The following is a 22471-nucleotide window of genomic DNA, read 5'->3' on the forward strand; positions in this document are numbered from 1 at the left end:
TCTTGCATTAACCTATCCTATCATTCACTATTTGAGAGGACCAGTTGAGCATAAACTTAAAGCAACCAAATCCATCAGAATCAGATTGCTAAGATTAAGGATTTTTTTAAATCATATTAATAAATGTATTTTGTATTTATATAGAGCACTTAACAAAATGGAACAGATGGGCCAGTTTGGAGCATTTATTACCAAATGCTTTGCAGGATTGTAGGCCATAGAGTTTGCGCGGCTGGCAGCATGGCTCAGGTGGCCTGACACTGGCATGCTCGCTACGGGCTGTTCACCCGGTGGAATGACAGAGGTCAATGCTCATCCTGTCACTGTAAAATGGCCCGAAGAGATCAGGGCACTGACATGGGAGGAGACCTTGACATATCAGACGATCTGACACGTACGTCAACCTAAAAAATGCCCTTCATGGGCAACGAACATGACGATGCTGACACGTCATGAGTGCTTCATTTTGAAGAGATAAACATCATCTTCATTCAAATTCATTCATAATCTACTAAAATGTTTCCTACGTGTGTGAATGAAAGTGTTTCTGCAATATATAAAATATTTATGGTTCTTAATTTGTTGTTTTTGCAATCTGGCAGTAGATTGACTAGGGCTTAGGTTTGCACCACGTCCTTTAAACAAAGAGGCAAAAAAAATCCTTCTGTCACATGACCCTTTGAGAGTTTTACAGCTTTTGAAGTCACACTTTATAGTTAAATCACCACAAAAACATTTCACAAAGAGTAAATATTAATAAATTAATATAGAAGAGGGACTAAATAATAATGTGCCATAATGTCTTTCTTCAACTTAAACGAAGATGCATCCTGGCTTCTGTCAAGGCTAATTTGTTTCAGCATTGTTTTTGGGGTTGTAATTCTGCATGCTTCTGCATTTTCTTTTTTGCATGAATTAGCAAAACTGCATGTTTACAAACCACAAAGCTTCTGAGAGATTGTTCTATTAATTGGTCACTTTGTTGTATCTCAGTTAAACCTACAATGTTCTCTTGAAATATACACTGTACCTAAAGTGAATCATCGAGGAGGCTCTATGTTCTGAAGCTACTTTGTTGTATCTGGCCCAAAAAAGGAAAATAAATGTGCTGCCTACTGGCAAAAAGCCTGGGCACAGGGTCTTACATAAGTATATTGGCCCATAACAGTGAAACACCCAAGGAACTCAAAATTTTAGATTAACATTTAGATTTCTGACATTAGCATCAATGAGCCCTGATTTAAATCCTATTAAACCTTGTTGGTCTGAGCTGAAATAACAGCTAGGTGTTTGAAATTTACAGAGATCAACAACGATAACACAATATGTCATCCCTACAGCATACAGGCGAACAATTCAGCTATGAAAGGCTCCAGCTCACTGCAAGCCTGACAAAGATAAGCATGCTTGAAAGTGGATGATGGACTATATGTTGTTTCACTGCATAGGAAACAAACATTTCATGCTGCTTTATAAAAGTGAGTGGATGTCAATTCGGACCTCTTTCCCATTCTTGCGTGAGCCTTACCCACCTAGTGTCTCGGTAGTGAGCCTGGGAGCTCTGGCAACACCACATTTAACGGGCTACTGGCGTCCTGGTGGTTTCCCTGTCCCAAAGCGGCAATAATTCCTTTTACTCAGTCCCCAGTGTTCTTACCACAGGGGGCTGTGCACATTGATGCATTGGCTCAGGGATGGCGACGTTAGCTCAGCCCAACTCATCAGCAATCATTGCAACTGTGTTAGTACTTTTTAGCCACAAAATTGCTGCTGCATCAATATTTGCAGCTAACACTGCTTCACATATGGATATGAAATCAGTGAAGAATAAGTTCACCCTGAATGTGCTTTCTTAGTAAGCTTTCCTCACCATTGACTTGCTCAACACTGACTCTCAAAGCTGAGATGAACAATCAATTTTATTTTACCTTCTGATTGTTCTGTTTGAATCAGAGCAACACTGCACATGCACTTCATATAATTACACAATGTCATCACTGGCGCTTATTAGACAAATATTTGTGGTTCCTGTGGCACACTTAACCATGTGCTTTAGGACGAGGTAGAATCCCTGAGTACTCATAAAAAACCCATGCCAAGGGTGTCCAACCCATGGCTGCAGGTTTTCATTCAAACTGAACTTGAGGATATATTTGCAAGTATAATCAGTTGAATGCAGTCAGGAGCCTCTTATTTGAGATGACACCCCATTGGTTAAACTGTCGGAAGTTGGATCAGTTGTAGCAAACACCAGGACCCACCGCGGCCCTTTGCGGAATCGGTTGCGGAACCCCTGACCTATGCAAATAATATTTTCACAGGAGGGCATGATCTGATATTATAACCCACAATCTTATAACAGCAAGGTAGTCCCAACCATTAATTCACAGTGCTGCTTAATCTTTCCCGAAAACAAAACAAAACGAAAAAAAAAAATCCTTAAATCTATTTTTCCCAGCAAAGAGGTGGCACATTTCAGGCCTGCACACCATAGAATATTCCTTTTCCCACAAGTCAATGTTCAGCTATCTTCGGAAGCATATGGGAGCCTTAGCAGAAAAATACAGACTCTGTTTTGTAACAAACTGATAAAATGGATTAACACGAGAATAATCTTCTTGTACAATGTCAAAATGTCAAAAGTACTTAAGTTTGTCATGTTGCGCAAAACAATAACACTTAAAATAGACCAAATATTCTTTTGTGCAAGGGAGGGGGCATTTTATTTTAGTCAAAGGGATTTTTTTAAAGCTTGCAGCTGATGAGAAGTCTCAAAAAGCACAAGTACTTTCACAATTGTGAAATTGTACAGTTTGTTCATACTGTATGTACAGCCAGAACATACACTTGTTCTGGTCTTGATCTAATACACTATCTTCCAAGATATTAGGAGAACAGTTTTAGTTATTTAGTGGAGACATATAGGAAACATTTGGATTTAATATACCCCATGACTCAATTGACAAAGTATGTAACGTAAACCTATGTAGCAATTATCGCAGTAAACCCATATACATCATCAATCTTTTTACATATACATTTCTCCGAGGTGAAATGATGATGAAAGACTGCCTTTTGATGCAATTGAACCTTACATTATTGTAAAATGTTTCCTATTGAGTTGTGATCATTATCAGATGTACTCTTGATGTCTACACTTGAAGATGAAGCAGAAATAATTTGAAATGAAATGAAATGAAACAACATTTATGATAACGCATAAAGAATTAATCCTTAATCATATAATCCATGAAGACAGCTTTGGAATGCATCAAAAGTTGTTAATGAGAATTTACCTGCAAGGCACCTCATGAGTGACTGCAGCACCAGTAGTTTCCATAGTAACATCATCTTCAATTTTTAAGGGTCAAGGCTTTCTCACATCCAGTCACAAATGTATGGAACCCAATTTGAACTGCTTTGTGCTTTCAATCTAAAAGACAAAAGAGACACGTGTCATTGATAACTTTATAATATACATCATCATATTTTTCCGTCTCAAAGGTGCACCAGATAATAAACCACACCACCAATGAATGAATTCTTGTTCATATGCTAGGCACATCTGATTATAAGGCACATTATTAGTCCATCAATGTACTGCATTTGTTCTCTGGCTCTCAACTTTGTTTCATTTATTGATTTGTGTATTATTCATTGTGCTAAAAAATGAACACATTTGTCACAATTGTCACCTTTCTTGCAATTGATATTGGTAATGGATTTGAAATATCCTTTGGTGGTTTGAATCTTAAAGCAAAAATGTCATTAAAGACTAAATAATGAGTTGGATGTGAACATCCTTCTCAGCATCGTGCATGGGGAAAAAAAATCATGCGCAATTCCTAATCATGCCTATATGTAATATTAAGTTTTGCAACAGATGAGATTATGGACTGGAACAGGGGTGGGCAACCTATTCCAGAAAGGGACGCAGTGGGTGTGGGTTTTCGTTCCAATCCATACAAGGCAATCTGGTTTCTTAGAAGTGAATCAGTGGATTGCAGTCAGGTGCTTCTTGTTTCAGCAGAAACCTCATTGTGTTGGATCAGTTGGAACAAAAACTTGACCCCACAGCGGCCCTCCAGGACCGGTTTTCCTACCTCTGGACTAGAACAAAAAAAAATTACAAACTAAAAGAAAATGATCACAATAAATGAAATTAAAAAATGCATTATCTCACCCAACAAGAAAACCAGAGTTTATGAAATAAAAATCACAGAAACAAAGACAAAAAGCGCATTGCACTCCTAAAAATACTAGAAACTATTTGAATGTGGCGGAAACCATTAATTATGTATTCTGTACCTTCTAGCTCAAACCTCCATCCACCTCTAGAAAGGATGCCTTTTATCTTCATACATCATTAAGAGGCTTGTCGGAACTAACTTTGGTACATTTTTGGTGCAGGGCTGTGACTTACTCCTAGAAAGCATTCTTGTGCACATTAAAGAATGTCTGATAAAAGCACAAAGCTCTAGGCCTAGCCTAATAATGACTCTTTAGTTCCCCAATTAAACTCTAACATTGTGAACTGATGTTCATTTCATTCATTAGGTACAGAACATTTAGTAAAATCTGAATGATAAGGCAGGTGTGTGAAATATAACCAAAATCCTCTCAATTTTTTTAAATAAGCATATGAAGTTAGGCATACCATTAAGTATGGAGTGTAATGGAGTGTAAATCCACCATTTATTTTGAATTGCCCGCAATTAGAAAAATAATAATGAATTAAGTCATCTTCCAGACCTTTATGACATCTTGTTTGAATTGCTATGATGCACTTTACTTTGGATTCAACCAGTCCTTCCAAAACTCGCTCCACTTATTCCAAACTACCACTCCTTGCCTCTGAACTGGAACGCATAAGAGAAAACACATTATTCTTGTTCTGTCCTCCCTTCAGTGGCTGCCTGTGCACTTGAGAATTCATTTTGAGATCTTGCATTTTGTCTTCCAATTCTATCTTGAACTGTTCAATCTCTAAAGCCCTGCCTGTTGTCTCAGCTTAGGTGACCATATGTACAACTGTCTTATGTTTGTGTCGAATATTTTTTGAGGACTTTGTTGCAGCAAAATTCTATATAAATGAAAACTGAGTTGAATCACGATGGGTGGGCGAAGTGATTGGGGACTCACTACTTCAGAGTGAGGCCACAATGGACCAAGTGGTGGACAATGGCCTGCACTAGCTGAAACAGCTGATCAGGAGGAACTGAAGGACATCTTAGTGTGGTATGGATAAGGCTGTAAGACTTGAGGAGCATGCTGATCTGAAGCTCTGGACCTCGATCCCAACCACAAAGTCCCAAAGCACATGCCCTGTATGAACGTATAGTCACTATAGTGGATTAACCACCCTTAGGGAAAGGTGGGGCACATCTAAGGGAGACAGGTTAGATATGGCTCAAATAGCCTTGCGTCCTTTTCGGCCTGCCTATGCAGGCCCTCATAATGGTTTCGTGTGATACACTAAAACTTGAAGACAGATAGGGCAGCGGAGGAGAGCAGCTGGACCAGGGAACAGCTGACATGTGGTGAAAGTCAAGATCAAAAGCCAGGCTTGTTGTTGGCACAACAGTATGTAGGGCAGGATGGTGCAATCATCAGACAAATCTGACCCTAAAATGGCCCAATTTGACCATGGTAAGTAATGCTGATCATGAAATGATTCGTATTGAGTATTAGTGGGATATTTTGACAAAGTAGTTAACTTCTAAATTCATGCAAAAGTGAAAACAAAATCCATAATATTATATGCCTCCTCTATCATAGATAATGATTCAATTTAGGATGCCAATTGAAGAAAATAACATTTTATGCTGCAGCTATGCTGAATAATCTTGTCAATCAAAATCAAGAAACCAACAAACTAAAAACTTAATAATAGAACCAATGGATTAAACTTTCAGTGAGAAAAAAAAACAAAAACAAGAGGCTTAGTGAATGAGGAGTGAGGAAATAAATATTTCTCTTGGTAAAAGAAATCTTTGAAAATTTGGTCAGACCATTTTATTTTACATTAAATGCTATAATTGTAATGTAGAGAGCGTTGTCTAAAATATTAGTTGCATCATAGTTGGAGACATCTCTTTTAGCACTGTGTGGAGACAAGTGTGGATATTTTTTTTCTCTATAAGACGCAATCTGAAAAATTGTCAGTCAATGTGAAGTGAAAATGTGAGGATGGAAATTACTTTGCTGCATATTATTCGTGCCTGGCAGCTGCCAGACTTTCCTTTAAGCTTGCAGTGTGCAGGTTGAGTAGAGACAATGTTTGTCATCATGACCCCCAAACTCTGCTGAATAAAGGAATACTACCAACCTCTGCAAATACAAGTAACTTTGCCATTTTAATAACAAAATACAAACTTGTTTGGACTACAAATTTCTAGAGTTCAAATCAATAGGATGGGAAAACAACGAGGCTCAGCATCCACCAGGTCAGCCGGCAACCTACCTAACAGTAGAGAGATAGTCAATGACTCACACATGACATTTAGGTCGAGTATTTTCCTCTTTCGGGGAAATCATTCAGTTTTCAGTCTCTGACAGTGAATCTATGTATTAAGATTACTCTTTTCACTCCCTAGCGTCAGAGCTCCATTCCTTCGCATCTTCAAAGCATAGCCTTCATTAATCCAAGTCACATTACATGCTTACTATAACTGTTATGCAGTGATATTCCCAGTCTCAAATTGGCTCTAGTAGTGTATCTGACGAGGCTCCAGAATACTTAAAACCCGGCCACAGCCAAAGTTACTCCTTAATCACAAAAATGAAGATCTTTCTTCTGGTGCCACATACCAGCTACCTTCTCTGCACACACCACTTCACCTAGAGTCTTCTACTCTGCGGTACTCCGTATTTCTGCGTACAAATCCTCCATTGAGAGACTCTTGTTCAAATCCCAAATTTATTGTCATGTGTTAGGGCATGAACCATGTCCCATTTGAACTGCGACATACATTGCAGGACGTGCGAAACTTTCATTAGTATAGGTCAGTGTTCGAAAGACATATCTGCTTACTGAGCAGTTTAGTCTATGTCTCTCTATCTCTCTCTCTTGCTCTCGCTCTCTGCCGACAAACACCTTCTTAAGACTGCCTGTAACATAAACGAGTGGTGACAGCTGCACGTTAAGTGATTCTTTGATCTTGGACAGACGTGTGTGCCGCAAATGTATGTTTCAAATTCGGCGTCCTTTTGTAGGACGAGCCCTGTCTTCGCTGGCACCCTTCCCACTCGTGAAGATCGAATAAAAAAACAGCTTCCATTTTGAACATTGCATTATATTGCCCAAAAATTGTAACGTCAGTTTTTTTGCCCATATTATTCAGTCCTAACTCTAAATCGTTTTGAATATTTGATTCCTGCGTTTGTCCAAATTTGATGTTGGTTTTACATTGTTACCGTGACCTGCCCTTCCTTCACGTGACTGCATATATTTTTATACCATCAGCATGAATGCTAAGAAACCTGGGGTTTGCTGCGGGGGTTTAGCGCCTCCTCCTCTCACACTCAGTGCCTGGTATGGTGTCCATGGGTAGAGTGTGTGTTCACTGCAGTTGGTCTGAGTGCAGATATACATCGTCTCTGTTGGCTCTGTGGGGTTGTATCCTGAATTCGCATTCTGCCTGTACAGCAAATCTAGGATGCGTGTTATTTTCATTCTGAATGCACCATGTTTTCAGTTAACTTGCATGTGTCTGTGGACAGACACTCAAGGCACTTAGTTGCTTTGTGTGAGGCCACTTCCCAACTGTTATAACCAACTCTCATACTGCAAATTACCTTAGCTGACCCTTACTCTCTGTTTCTACAGGTATTTAGAAATGGTACAGCAACTTCCACTACACTTCAATTGCACGGTCCAATGATCCTGTCCTGTGCTATTCTATTTTAGCTTGACCCTCACTCACAGTTTGTAGTGCGATAGTCCAGTATAAAACTCCAGCATAGCATTATATATATTATAGATATATAATCCTTTGTGATATTTTTTTCTCTCACAGTGGCATGGTTTCATTTATTATGTTTCTGTCTTTTCTTTTTCTATTCTGCCATCATAAACCATCACAAATAATCACAAGACAAGACATTTTCAGTGATACGCCAATCTTGTGAAGAACAACTGTTCCAGGATTTTAAGGTAATTCCATGCTGACAAAGCAGGCAAACTGATTCAAAAACAAGTTTCGGAGAAGCAAAATATTTTCACTTCAAGAGTACATGTTTTGCATTTTTTTTCTGTGCACTAGGCAATATAATAAACAATATTATTAAAATATTTTTTGTACATTAAGATAAAAAATAGTATGCAAGCATTTGGAGACAACATCGTTAATATAAAGTAGACTCAAAGTCCTTGATAACTATTTCAGTGAGTCCTTGGCTAAAGAATAAACATAGTATATCACATAATAAACTAAAATCATGGAACATGTCTGCTGATGTATTAAAATGTTTGCAGTGCTTAGAGAAGTGAAATGATTAATTCAGCAGTTTCAGAACCAAAATCCCCTTCTGAAGTATGTTGCTGTGCGAATTTTATTACTCATTTAAAGCAATTCACAAGGACAGAGTGTGAAAAAAAAATGCAGGAATTAAAAACTTTATGGGCTCAGACAATCTGTGAAGATTACAAGACTTAAATGTGCACTAACCAAATGCCTGCAAACCCAATGAAGCATCGCAACCAGTGTACAAATGGAGCATTCACAAAGCCAATGGGACTTGATAAATGGGTGGAAAAATGTCCTTTTTTAATGGTTGGGTTTTTTATTTTCATCAAAACAGATACTGTCTAGAGAAACGTAACATTCTAAATCTGATGTAATTTATCCAAAGGATGGTGGAAAATGAGTTTTAGTGAATCTCTACCAAATCAAGCATTCCACAAAACAGATTTCAAGTATTTTTTTAAAAAGAATCCAATTTTATGAATCTTTATGAATAAAAGTTCATAAGAATGGAAATTATTGACTCACTCTGAGCTCTCTGCTGTTCTACATATTCCACAGCATATATAAGTAGAGTAAAGACATTTTATGTGGCAATTGTTGAGTATTGCAATTTTCTCTGTGCAGGAATATAAATTCGGTTCAGGATGTACTTGTTCTCAACAACAACAATTCTTTGCCCCCCTCCCTTACCTAAAATGGGATACGTCTGTAGGCAACTGGTGATGAGTTCAATTCTTACTCAATGGCAGTGGGAACGTGGGTGTGAATAGTTCGCGACAAGTGACCGGCAGCCAGTTCAGTTTCAATATGCAAATTTTGACAAATTTCAACTCATATTTAACAAAGCAAGAACATTTGGCTTGTTGAATTCTATGCCCCAGTTGCAAATAAAAAAAGTAATGCTTTTGTTAAGGTGAACCTTGTCTCCAGATCATGTCACACGGGCCCCAAATTGTACCTTGTCTGATTCATTAATAGGCACTTAAGGTAAGCTCTTTCAATGTCAACACTGTTTTACATTTTGTAATGCATGTATTTTAAATATGAAAATTCTATCAATCCATTTTCTACCTATCATTCTATCCCAGCTAGCTATGGGCGAAAGGCAAATCACACACTAACCTGGTTTCCAGTCAATCGTGGGACATGCACAGAGACAGACAACCATTCCCACACACAATCACACTGCCACAGAGTGGAAATCGATCTCAAGGATGCATGCAACAAAGTCAGGCAAATGTACCACTAGCATCAGCAAACAAGAAATATGGAAATTACACTATATTTAATCCAATGTGTTGAATAGGTGAAAACATGCCTTGACATGATCACATAAGACATTACCTTGCAAATACACTTGCATGCAATTCTTTACAGGGCATATCAGGATGTCAGTAATTAATATTTAAAACCTTCAAAAACATGTTGAATATGCAATGATTTCTTTAACGAAGCAGGTTTAATTCATATTTTATAATTTGGTGCTATTCTAATTAAGGTTTTGATCAGTGCTTGGTAGGCATTTGTTCCTTTTGTTGCATGGAAAATTAATTAATCATTTCATCTATCAATGTCTCCCTTTTCGAATATGTTTATCCTCATTCAGTACATAGGAGGACTGGAACCAGGTGAATGGTCTTTAGGTGTGGTACAACTAGGACGGGTGGCAAAACAATACGTAGCCCTCCCCCCAAAAAGAAATATTCACACTGATATTTGAATGAATGACTGAGAAAAAAATGTTTTTTTACAAAAGCTGTCTAAATTGTGTTAACCACAAATATATTTATGCCAATGATATTTTTCCATTCTGTTTCACTGAGTTGATGCAACAGATTAAAGGGTTACTGCAGTCTTTCTGTCAACCATATTTTTTAAAGATCAGTGTATCAAGAAATTTGAACAGACAAATCATTCAGTTTTCATCAATGATCATTTTTGGATGCGTTGCTCTATTTGTGTGCAACAGTTTTTGTTTTTTGCCCAACACGTGTACTTTCTACAAATTGTAAAAAGGGCGAGGTACCTGTGATCTTAAAAACACTTTAAAAAATAATCTCCTGGCTCAAATCTTTCACTCTTCCTTTCAAAACTGTATGTTTTCACTCAAGCAATGATCACTAAAGAGGATGGGTTAAAGCTCCACTTTTCAGGGATAGGTGACATCTGAACTCGCACCACCCAGGATTGATATCATCACTCAAATTGAGCTCTTTGTAATCCCACTGTTTGCAGTCTGCAGGCTGGTTGCAGTAGGTAGTCATTCAACAGCCTTACAAATACAATCTGAAAATCTACAGGGATTATAATAAGGAGGGTCCACAGCCGAGGATTACAAAACATCTGCACTGGATGCAGATGACTTTATTTAAACTTCCAACATGATATCTTTTGAATAAAGTGGACGGGCATGTCACTGAAATTCAGAGACGGCAATTATGTATGCAATCCTCCACCTTTAAGAGTTCTAGATTTTTTATTTAACATATTTCTTTTTCCACATAAATTTGGACCATGTCCTGCTGCAGTTGATCACAACACGGATATCATAATTTGAAAAAAAAAGGTTTCACTAACCTGCTTTGTGCAAATATCACGCAGGAAATTGACAGCCACTATTAAATCCCTATTCGATCACTAGAGAGGCATGTCAACGAGTATCACAATGTTCCCGTGTCTTGAGTGCAGTATTGTTCCTCTTTCTTCAGCGTGTGCGCAACATTTGAGGAGGATGCGCGGCTGGGGGCGGCAGTACTACTGTGTCTCCATCCCACAGCCTCCCTCTCTGTCAGGGTCTCCCAGTGGCTGAGTTGACGGTGCTTTCTACAGCCCGCAAAAGTCAAGTCTCGCTCGTCTTCACTGCTCGATTCACTGAGGTCGACCTCCCGAGGAGGAAAGCAAAGGAGTGGGGCGCAATGATGGAGGCAAGTGGGTTGAGGAAGAAAGAAAGAGCCCTGTCTGTTGAGTCTCTCCGGACCAACCTCTCATGTGCCGGCCATCCAAGCGGAACAGCCTCCGGCCCCTCCTTCTCACACACCTCCCTTGCAGCCCCCCTTAGCCCCCCCTTCCCCTTGTTGATGTCGGGATGCAGCGCGAGTTGGTCGTGGAATACTTTCAGACGGTAGCGTTATTATAGGAAGAAAAAGGGTGAGGCACAAACCACTTATGATCTTTTTTTAAAGCACAATGCAGACACACACAGAACTTATGTTGATTTTAGTCCAATTTAAATGTACAATGACTGGTCTTGGAAAATATTCAATCATTTGCTTTCAAATATACATGAAATATGAGAGCCTGAATGGGTTTCTCATTGTAACTTGTGATTGGTTGGAAACCAGTTAGAGGTTTGTTCCAGATCTGCCCCAAAGTCAGCTAAAATATACTCCAGCACCTCCATGTCCCTCATGAGGATAATATCAAAAGATGAATAATAAATGAACTTTTAATAAGTGCTGAAAACGTGTGCAAAGACCGATATCAATTTAGTGCTGAATCAACGATTTTATTAATTTCCAGACTATGAACCACTACGCCAGGGGTAGAGAACAAGTTAGACACAAAGAGCCAAAATTTTAAACTTAGAGTCAAAGAGCCACACCTTATGTCAAAAGCAGCATAAAAAAATACTATCTGCCATTTTTTTTTTTAAAGATCCTATATTTAGATGTGAAAGCTTGCTTCTTGTAGACATGTGAAGCTAATACATATAGGTATTTTTTTAGTTTGTGAATATATGTGTGCGTCAGTGCGGAAATGAAAGTATATACATTGTTTATATTTTTTAAATTAATTATTGAATCCGAACTGGGGTTTCTAATTTCAGAATATTAGAGTCGAGGATAAGCTTGGGTGTCGGAAGAGTCGGGTAATATTTTATTTGTTTGTTTGGCTGTAGTGTAACTGGATAGCTCTATACTATAGAATCAGATTATAGAGTTGATAGAAACTAAAGTGATGGTTGAATGTCAATATTATAAATTGTGACCACTGTTCGGTGAGCACATTAATAAAAGAATATTTGTTCCAAATGATTCCAAATACTATTCCAAATACTAATTAAAGCCTTCAAACACTGAGACCATTGATGGCTTAGTCACAGACCAAATATTCTTGATGAGATTTAAAATTGCATTACAAATATATCAGTAATTCAAAATTCCATTCTGCAAGTCAAGAAATACTATATGATGAAAATGTAGCCTTATGAACAATGCGCCGTCATGTTCTGCTATTTTTACACAATGTGAATGCAGTACATTGTCTTAGGAAAGAATTACCTGCTATGAGGTTTGTCAAGTAACATCAGTGCCAAGCCAGGTTATTCTGCTCATTGAAAGCAGATTACTTGTTGCTTAGACTTCATGCCACATGCATGACAAGAAACACAAGCAGAAAACCCAACTAATCCTTGAGGACTCAAAACATTTTCCATGCACTGACAGTATTATACATCTACATTTGATTCTGGCCCTTCACTCTATATCAACTCCTGTCATAATAGAATGAAGGCCATCCCACAGGAAAGATGATTACTTAGAAATCTTTTTGAAGCGAAGGGAGGGGTCGAGTCTGCGACTGTCTAAGATGTGTGTGTTTAGATTTTGTATCTGCTGATTTCAGATTTAGTTGAGCTTGTCAGATTTGATCAGCAATCGGCTTCTAGAATTAAAAAAGGAAGTTTTTTACATAAATATATTTTTTTTCAAAATGGCCAATTTATATAGCTTGCTTTTGTCACAGCTGTGATTGAGATTAATGACAACTAATAGATGCTGTAGAGGATTCAATGAAATTGAGAAATGTATTTTATGAATTGATTCATGTATCAGGCCAATATGAATTGAATCCCACAAGACAATATGTATAATTCAGTGCGATTGAGCTTTTCACACAGTGAGCTCAGGAGTTTTTCTGATAAAACCAAGTCACTGAAAATGTAATTTCTCATTACGCTCTCTCTGGAATCTCTATTGTTTTCTGTTACAAAGAAAAGCTATTGAATAGGCTCCAAAAGGAATAGCAGATATTAGGGATTTAAAGTCTACCCCACGAAATCAAACAGTTGCATATGACATATAGAGCAGAGACATCATCCTAGGCAAGCTGGCTCTCATTACTCAGGCCGTATTTATCCATCCTGGCTCAGGAAGTCTGCGTTTATCAAGCCTTTTTATCGATGGCTGCATGGATCATTACAAGGGATGGACTGTATTTCCTGTACAGTCATAATTAAGTCAATGCTTCTGCAGCCATTCATCAGTGAGGGTAGTTTCACAGAAAGGGCCCGAACGGCCAGATAAAAAGTTTCCTGAACAGTGTAAAGACTAAATTCCTATGGATTTTTGTCTGTCTAATTGTACTGTGCATATTTGTCAAGATCTGTGATGGCTTTTAGACATGTTGCTTTAAACATACCCCTTAGCTCTGTAACATGTTTTAAAATCATCTAATGCACCTGTCATCATGTTGCCAACTCCCTGAGTTTGGATCAAAATTATGGGAGTGCAAGCAAGTGGAAGAACCATGCTTCAGCATTTTAAAGCTCATTTCAGCATTACTGTCACTTTTATGTTCACTGCTGCAGTGCTGAGTTTGGGCAATATAACAAGACAACAACACAGAACATTCAAAGAGCAAGAAGGTGAAGTACTTTGTTGAATTAGAATAAGCATTCGTGTTTAACCTCAAGGGCACTCAATATTTGAGTTTGATGTACAGAACCTAGATGCAATTCTTCAGTTTAGTGATCCTGCTTCTCTAGCAAAAAATGTATCTACGTTGTATAAACCATCGGGTGACTCTTTTTCTCTATATATTTAAAGTATGGGAACAGCAACTTCAATTCTTATGTTTTAGGTTGTGTACTGAATACATTTGTGTTTCAGATAAAATGATGGATGAATATGACAAAAAAGTTAAGAATTTGGGCTTCTGTGTTGTGTTTATAGATTTTTAGATAGAGATGTGTTAAATAACCCAAGAAGGATTACCTTTTCTTTGAACCTTCCCAGCATATGCAAAGGCCACTGTGAGGCTATAAACAGTAAAGACAGTTAAATCTCTATCCATCCCCTGTTGCAACAGAAGGACCTAGCTTTATGGGATGTGCCACAAAGCAGAAAATTAGTTTCTGAAAAAGTAATTAGCAACTTACTTGTTTTATAGGGTGACATACCCTTTTGTGGCCATTACGATGTATACTTTTCTTTGCCTTTTGGGCAACAGTTAAACAAAGACAAAGATTGTGCCTAAGAAAATTTACATACAAAAGGGACACTACTTGCTGTAACGAGTTTACTCTTTCTGATGTGTTCCCTCACAAATTGTATGATGAATACAGTACGCATATGAACAACCACATTTTTCTACTCCCGTCCTGCCTGTATTTTTTTCTGATTTCACCAGAAAAGGTACTGTTCGAAAGCTATTTTTGCCTGTAAGCACTACTAATATTTTCTTTCACATAAAGTTATCATAGACTATAATCTTCCTTGTTAAATAACAAACAGATGGGAGCGCAAAGCAATACAGGTTTGAATTCTTTGCTCACAATATGTGGTCAGCAACAATTTTTGCTAAAAGTTCCAAGAAGCAAATACGAATTTAATGCTGAATAAACTGGATTGATTTATTTAGCTTTGGCTGCTCAATTTTTTCTCAGTGTCTTGAAGCGTGCACTTCCAAAATCATGAGAAACTGAAAAAAAAAACTATTAAACACATTTATTTCACAGAGTGATTTTTATCAATGAAAAAAATGAAAGTAAAAATTTGAAGCCCCAAATATTTTTAGATTGTCTTTTAAAAAAGAACACAGAGAAGAACAATCTCCTGGTGGTTCGTCATTATTTTAAATTGATTGACCTTCCCTTGAACCGATCCTAAACCACTGTGGAAGAGAGTGTATCGGACGAGTAATTGGTGTGCACTCCAGGTAGTGGTATTGGCACAATCAGCAAGTAACATTTGTGCTGGCATTTTCCATCATGAAACCATCCAAGCCCTCAGGTTCTTAGTAGAAAATAGAGAAAAGAGGTGGTAAAGACCCAGTGTGCCATCTTCTCAAACGTGAAATACTATACTGTTTGACTTATTTTTTTGTTCTACCTTCAGGCCAGCAAAGTAGGGGGGTTGATCATTATTGTCCATCCTATTGTTGCTTTTGCATTAAGTGTTACTGCATAGGCAAACATAAAACAAATCTAATAGAACTATTAATGTTAAGAGCTAAAAAATTTAATTCAATCATTTTCCGAATCACTTATCCTCCTCTGTCGTGAGGGGTGCTGGAGCTTATCCTAGCTGACTATGGGCACCAGGCAGGTGGCAAACCAATCGCAGGTCATAAGGAGACAGACAACCATTCACGCTCGCACTCATACCGAAAGCAATTTAGTGTTCAACCAGCCTACCCTGCATGTTTTGGGATAGGGGAGAAAACCACACCACCCGGAGATTACCATGCAAACTGGGGAGAACATGCAAATTCCAGCAATTGAGGACCGACCTCAAATTGAACCCTTGACCCCAAAATGTTGAGGCCGATGTGCTAATCACTCCACCACCGGGTCCCACTTACAATTATAAAAATACAAACGGTTGTGCTCTAGTAAAAATCTGAATGGCAAAATTCACTAAAGGTGGATGGCACAGTGAATTTCTTGGTTTGGTGTCCAGGGTTTAGCCTTGTAACCAATTTGTAGAAACATAATTCAAGTTTTGTAATTTCAAAATATTCATGGAAAAAATACTTTTCGAAGAAGTCATACAAAACCTCTCCCCCAACAGCTGTCCTTCTAAATTGAATGAGAAGGCGGGGGCTAGCCTTGGACTATCTCATATTAAAGAAGCAAGCTGCTGTCGTAATACAAATTTAGAGTTTAAGAGTGACAGCATCAAAGCTGCTAAAGCTTTAACTTTACCTACAGAGCAAGAATTGTACTCTTTTTAGTTGCGCCAGCCCATCTCTCACGTGTGGTACATATTGATCTTCCATTCACAGATGCATCACCTTCTATCATTTTATCATGTTATCATGCCTTAGCAGGTGTAGCATTTGAAAAGGTCCCTTGTGTGTGCTAGGGGACATGTCAACAAGGATATTTAGTGGAGAGATGGGTTGTGTACTCATAGTGAGGACATTTCGTCATTTGAAACTGGTTAAATCTTCAGATCATGTTCAGTGTGCTTGTGGCCACACATGAATTAACAGGACCCTCAGGTTACATTTTTATCTTCTGTGAAGGGGATGTGTTCTGAAAAATGGCTCAGAGTTAATGAGTTAACATGTTTTGTAAGTTTTATATTTATTTTTTCTGTTAATATTTAACATGCTTTGTTAATTTTTTTATTTGGCCGCATATTGTTCTAAAGGGTACAACTAAGACATTACATGTACATTTTTTTAAACAGGCAAGTGTAGACTATTATGTGGGAACATTTGGATTGTTTCTATTAGTGGCAAGTAAAAATCAACATTTGGTTTCTGATTGTAGTCTAAATAGAACTCATTCATTACCAAAGATGAATAATGTTTTTATAATGTTCAACTGCTTGAGTGTAAAAATACAGTATTTTTATTCATGATAAAGAATATGAGTCTATCCTGTTTGTAAATTCTGTGTTCATGTACCCATTGAACACAGAATTGTGTAGCGCTTGAAATAAAGGGATGTTTTTTGACAAATGGTTGGGAGTGAATGCGATTAGAATGTTCTCACGCCTCCTGTGGTTTTGTGATTCTACAGTCACCTAAGTGCCAGAGATAGGAGACAAAAGGCCCTTTCAAATTTCAGTCCAAAACAGATCTACTGCTCTCATATCATGTTACCTCATAGAGAAACCCATCAAGAGTCAAATGTTAGGAACTGCATTACTGCAGCGAGATAAGAAAAAGCAACCCATTTCCGAAGAGCTCCCTAGCAAGGCCATAACTTTCTCCCGATTAATAATTTACACCACCAAATCACCCACCACAAACAATAATAAAGGCCCTTCAACTACTCTTAAAGTGTATTGATTTCTGTCGTTATATTGGTGGACGGAATAGCATGAAATGGATAAAGGATTTTCAAACTAAAAAGGCATGCAACATTATCATCCCAATGATAGAGATAATGATCCTCATTATTATAATTATTATTACTACATTATTGCACTATTTTCTAACAAGTCATTTCTTTTAATTTTGTAACCTTAAATACAAAATAACGAATAACTCATTTGAATGATGTCCTAAAATACCAGTTATCACCTGCAGCCCGAAATGGAATCTTACTTTTACATGACTAATTCATGTGGTTACCAGTATGATACACACTCTGAAATAATGCATTTGACTAATTAACTTTAATATATATTTTAGGCCACCCGATGGTGCAGTGGTCCGTTTGCTTGACTTTGGCAGTGTGGGATCAATTCCCACTTGGTACAGAATGATTGTGAATGCGAATGGATTTATGACTCTGTGTGCCCCATGACTGACTGTTGACTGTTCTAGGCTGGAATCCACTTTTCAGCCAAAGTCAGCTGGAATAGGCTCCAGCACCCCCCAAACCCGAATAATGAAAAGCAGTGTTGAAAATGAATGGAATTTTAACCTGTCCTGTTATGCTGCTGGGCAAAACTGAATGACATAGCTGAATGTGATTTGATGCTGAAACATTTTTGTTGTTTCTAATGTGTGTTTTTTTCCTCAAAAAATGCTGTTGGACGGAGCATGGTTTAACAGGACGGAGCATGGAGCAAACAACAGGCATGGAGAAGATGGATACAGAAACATAAGTAATACACACTACCTGGCTGAAGCAGTCTTACTATGTAGTCATGGATACATTTACTGAGGTAACACTATGTGAAAGGAAAGCCTGTCAGTGCATTGCGAGTGCGCAATGGTTTCGCAAATATTTTATTAAGGCGTTTTCACTGATAACTTCTGAATAGTACAATTTTTCTTTGGACAGCAGTGCTCTTCATCATGTACAGTGTGGCAAATAAGTATTTAGTCAACCACCAATTGTGCAACTTATCCTACTTGAAAAGATTAGAGAGGCTTGTAATTGTCCTCTAGAGCAGTGATGTTTTGGGGCTGTTGTTGGGGAACACGGACTTTCAACTCCGTCCACAGATTTTCTATGGGGTTGAGATCTGGAAACTGGCTAGGCCACTCCAGGACTTTGAAATGCTTCTTACGAGGCCACTCCTTTGTTGGCCTGGCTGTGTGTTTGGGATCATTGTCATACTGAAAGACCCAGCCACATCTCGTCTTCAATGTGCTTGCTGATGGAAGGAGATTTTCACTCAAAATCTCTCGACACATGGCCCCATTCATTCTTTCCTTTATACAGATCAGTCGTGCTTCACAGTGGGTATGGTGTTCTTCGGATGCAATTCAGTATTCTTTCTCCTACAAACACGAGAACCTGTGTTTCTACAAAAAAGTTCTAATTTGGTTTCATCGGACCATAATACATTCTCTGTCCTCTTCTGGATCATCCAAATGCTCTCTAGCGAACTGCAGAAGGGCTTGGATGTGTACTGGCTTCAGCAAGGGGACACGTCTGGCAGTGCAGGATTTGAGTCCCTGGTGGTGTTACTGATAGTATTCTTTGTTACTGTAGTCCCAGCTCTCTGTAGATCATTCACTAGGTCCCCCCTTGTGGTTCTGGGATTTTTTCTCACCGTTCTTCTTATCATTTTGACGCCACGGGGTGAGATCTTGCATGGAGCCCCAGATCGAGGGAGATTTTCAGTGGTCTTGTATGTTCTTCCATTTTCTAATAATTGCTCCCACAGTTGATTTCTTTACACCAAGCGTTTGACCTATTGCAGATTTAGTCTTCCCAGCCCGGTGCAGGTCTACAATTTTGTCTCTGGTGTCCTTCGACAGCTCTATGGTCTTGGCCATAGTGGATTTTGGAGTGTGAGAGACTGAGGTTGTGGACAGGTGTCTTTTATACCAATAATGAGTTAAAACAGATGCTATTAATACCGGTAACGAGTGGAGACCTCGTTAGAAGAAGTTAGACCTTTTTGACAGCCAGAAATCTTGCTTGTTTGTAGGCCACCAAATACTTATTTTCCACTCTAATTTGGAAATAAATTATTTAAAAGTCAAACAATGTGATTTTCTTTTTTTTTCTTTTTCTCCACATTCTGTCTCTCATGGTAGAGCTTTACCCATGTTGACAATTACAGGCCTCTCCAATCTTTTCAAGTAGGAGAACTTGCACAATTGGTGGTTGACTAAATACTTATTTGCCCCACTGTATAAGTAGCCAGATAAACTTGCAAGAATGAAAAATATGTAATTTGGGTCCTTCTTATTTTATTTGTTAAAGAATTCAGTTGCCTCAACCAAATTAATACAACTTCATTCCCGTCACACTATTTGATATAGTCCTGCAACTTGGCTTAGTTTGAAAGTAAGTAAATAAAGTCCTTTAGGGTTATAATGAACAAGAACCTAAATAAATACATTTACTTCTCGAGGAAAAAAAAAGAATAAAACTTTGAGCGAATAATTTGTTACTTCATATGGGTAAAATTCTTAGGAGCAAGAGTCTGAAAGATAATAAAAGATGGTTTGTCAGGATTGCAAAGGGGATCCATCATGATAATAAATAGCTTACTTTACTGTAAGGGAGTCCCTGCTAGCTAAGGGAAGAGTACAAAAAACTAAGATAATGAAAAAGGACAGATTGAATCTCAGAAACTGCCTTCTTCTGTGCAACCTTAGGAAATTAGATAAGTGTGGTCCATGACCGATGGCTCCAACACTGGTACACGCTCTGGCAGTTGGAATAAACTGATGATGACAGATGTGCCTGGTAGTAAAAAACCCAAGTACACACTGACTTTTCACATATGAAAATAGCCTTTACAAAAAAAAGACATTGTTGTCTCAATGGCATCATCACCAAGCAGCCCAATTATCTCAGCTAAGGAAACGAAGGCATTTACTGTCATACATTTCATCAGAGAATCAACTCATTGTTGGAAATCAACACAATTACCATAAATTAAGAGATGACTTTCCACAATATTTTTCCTAATGGCATACATTTGTCGCATGTTCAAAGGGTTTATTTTATTCAAAAAGAAGATAAGTATGCCAAATGAGTCTAGTATTCATCTTTCCTCTGCATACATACGAGGAACACCTTTGTTTCACTGAGGCTGAAATATATGCAATTTATGTACAGACCAATTAATGGGAACAAAGGCAATGTGGCAAACTTTTGAAGGGCAGGACTACTTTAACCTCAGGCATCCTTGGGGGAGAGCAAGCATGTACCGTAGGTCTTTTTAAAAAATATATATATAAATGACTATACTACTGTCTGTTATTGCAGATGGGGAATGGGTAAAGCTTTCATCCCCGGGGCTGCACTTTAATGTTAATATCACCATGCTAACAGAATTTTAAACCTAATTCTTACCCTGCATGCCAAAACCTGCTTGAATCTCGATGTAACACCTTCTCTCTTTATTTTTAAGTCAAACACTGATGTGAATGTCTGCACCACATAGAATGTGCTCTTAATTTGTCAGCTCTATTTTTGGTATCACTTGTTTCACTAATTTAAATCCATTGTGGACCATATTCTCCTGTGGTTGAAGCAGAAAAGGCATGCAGCTGTACTATCGATTTTTACTAAGTCTAGCACCCAGCGACTATGAAACATCAGATTGAACCTTTTAATTAAGTAAAGGTTTGGGGTTTTTAACACATTCCTTTTATTATTATTTTCTTTGTTGCCTACTCTTAATAATTCAGAGAGGCTGGAAGAATAGTGTTAAGGTCAACATTAGCATAGATGGCATCCTCAAAAGCAAAGCGCAACAAAGCCTCATCACAATACTTGCAGTACAGAGAAGACCAGCCACAATTTCCAGATAAAGCAATCTAAGAGGGTAAGTGAAAAAAAAATATGAAAGGCTATAGATGTGGACTTTCTGAGAGTTTCCAACTGCAAAAATGACCCGGTGCCACCTCACACCAATGTTTACACTTCCTGCAGTGGTAAAGTTGTGACGGTGAGAGGACTCTCCTGTTGACAACCTGAAGGCAGGTTGTGAAAGTATTTTTATGTGTAGGTGTTTACTTTTAAAATTTCCTATCAGAGTTCAAACAAAGATGAAGTTACATTTTGTTGTCATTCATTTTGTGCTTGCATCCACTACTCAAGAGTTGAATATTTAGTTCTCTAATGAAAATTCGGCATTGATCTGAAATGATCAAACAATGAGAAAACAATCTTTAGAGTTTAATTTACACCTCTCCATATGTGTATGTTTATCTAGTATTTTCAATAAGAGGGACGTGTTGTGGTCCAAAAAGAAGATATTAATCTGGGACAGGATATACTATGCACTGTGTGGCCGACATCACTCGTCTCTTTTTGTCTTTGACATTCTGTCCTATAATTAAGATCTAAGCCTCATCAAGTCCTCCACTCCATTGCTAACACTTAATTTAGAATCACTTGTCTGTGTTAATATACCTTAGGATTTTCAGAGAGCACATCTCAAATTCCAATAATTCTAAGTGTTAGAGTTTTGAACCGAGTCACTAAGAGCTTTTATTAATGTTCTACCCTATGAATACCAGCCGTAGTCTATGCAGACAGTTTTGGCATTAATAACAAATGAAAAGTAATGTATTTCATATTAGCTATGCACACTTTTGTTGACAAAACTACAGTTACATATTAATGAATTGAAGTTACTAACAAAAAAAAAATCACATTCTGTTACAATTTGACACAAGAGTTAACCATGACAATGTCCGGATATGGTTTAGGTTTATATTTGAAGATTTTTTTCCACATGAGTCAAGTTTCTGAATTCTTTATTAATTGGGTTTGTGAATTCTTAAGGGAGACCAAAATGAATGAAATCACTATCATCCACATGGCAGTGAACGTTTTATTTGTAGAACTATGATTTACTTACAGAACATAGTGATAACTGGACTAAATTACGTGATGAAGAGAAAAT

At 37.9% G+C, this 22471-nt stretch overlaps 1 protein-coding gene across 7 annotated transcripts in view; it reads right to left on the reverse strand.

Moving 5' to 3' along the window:
• LOC144075641 (contactin-4-like) overlaps positions 1-22471 on the reverse strand; it is a 109550-nt gene that overhangs the window by 55574 nt on the left and 31505 nt on the right. For 4 of the 7 annotated variants that reach the window (XM_077602923.1, XM_077602928.1, XM_077602921.1 and 1 more), the window contains one exon: positions 3297-3433. In XM_077602923.1, coding sequence (XP_077459049.1) covers positions 3297-3351 — 55 coding nt within the window. In that variant the 5' untranslated portion in view covers positions 3352-3433. Of the gene's footprint in view, positions 1-3296; positions 3434-4752; positions 4860-11045; positions 11452-22471 lie in introns of those variants that run through there. The other 3 variants (XM_077602927.1, XM_077602922.1, XM_077602926.1) reach the window with 2 other exon arrangements.

Source organism: Stigmatopora argus, chromosome 6 (genome assembly GCF_051989625.1).
Source record: "Stigmatopora argus isolate UIUO_Sarg chromosome 6, RoL_Sarg_1.0, whole genome shotgun sequence".
In the NCBI taxonomy this organism is placed as follows: Eukaryota; Metazoa; Chordata; class Actinopteri; order Syngnathiformes; family Syngnathidae; genus Stigmatopora; species Stigmatopora argus.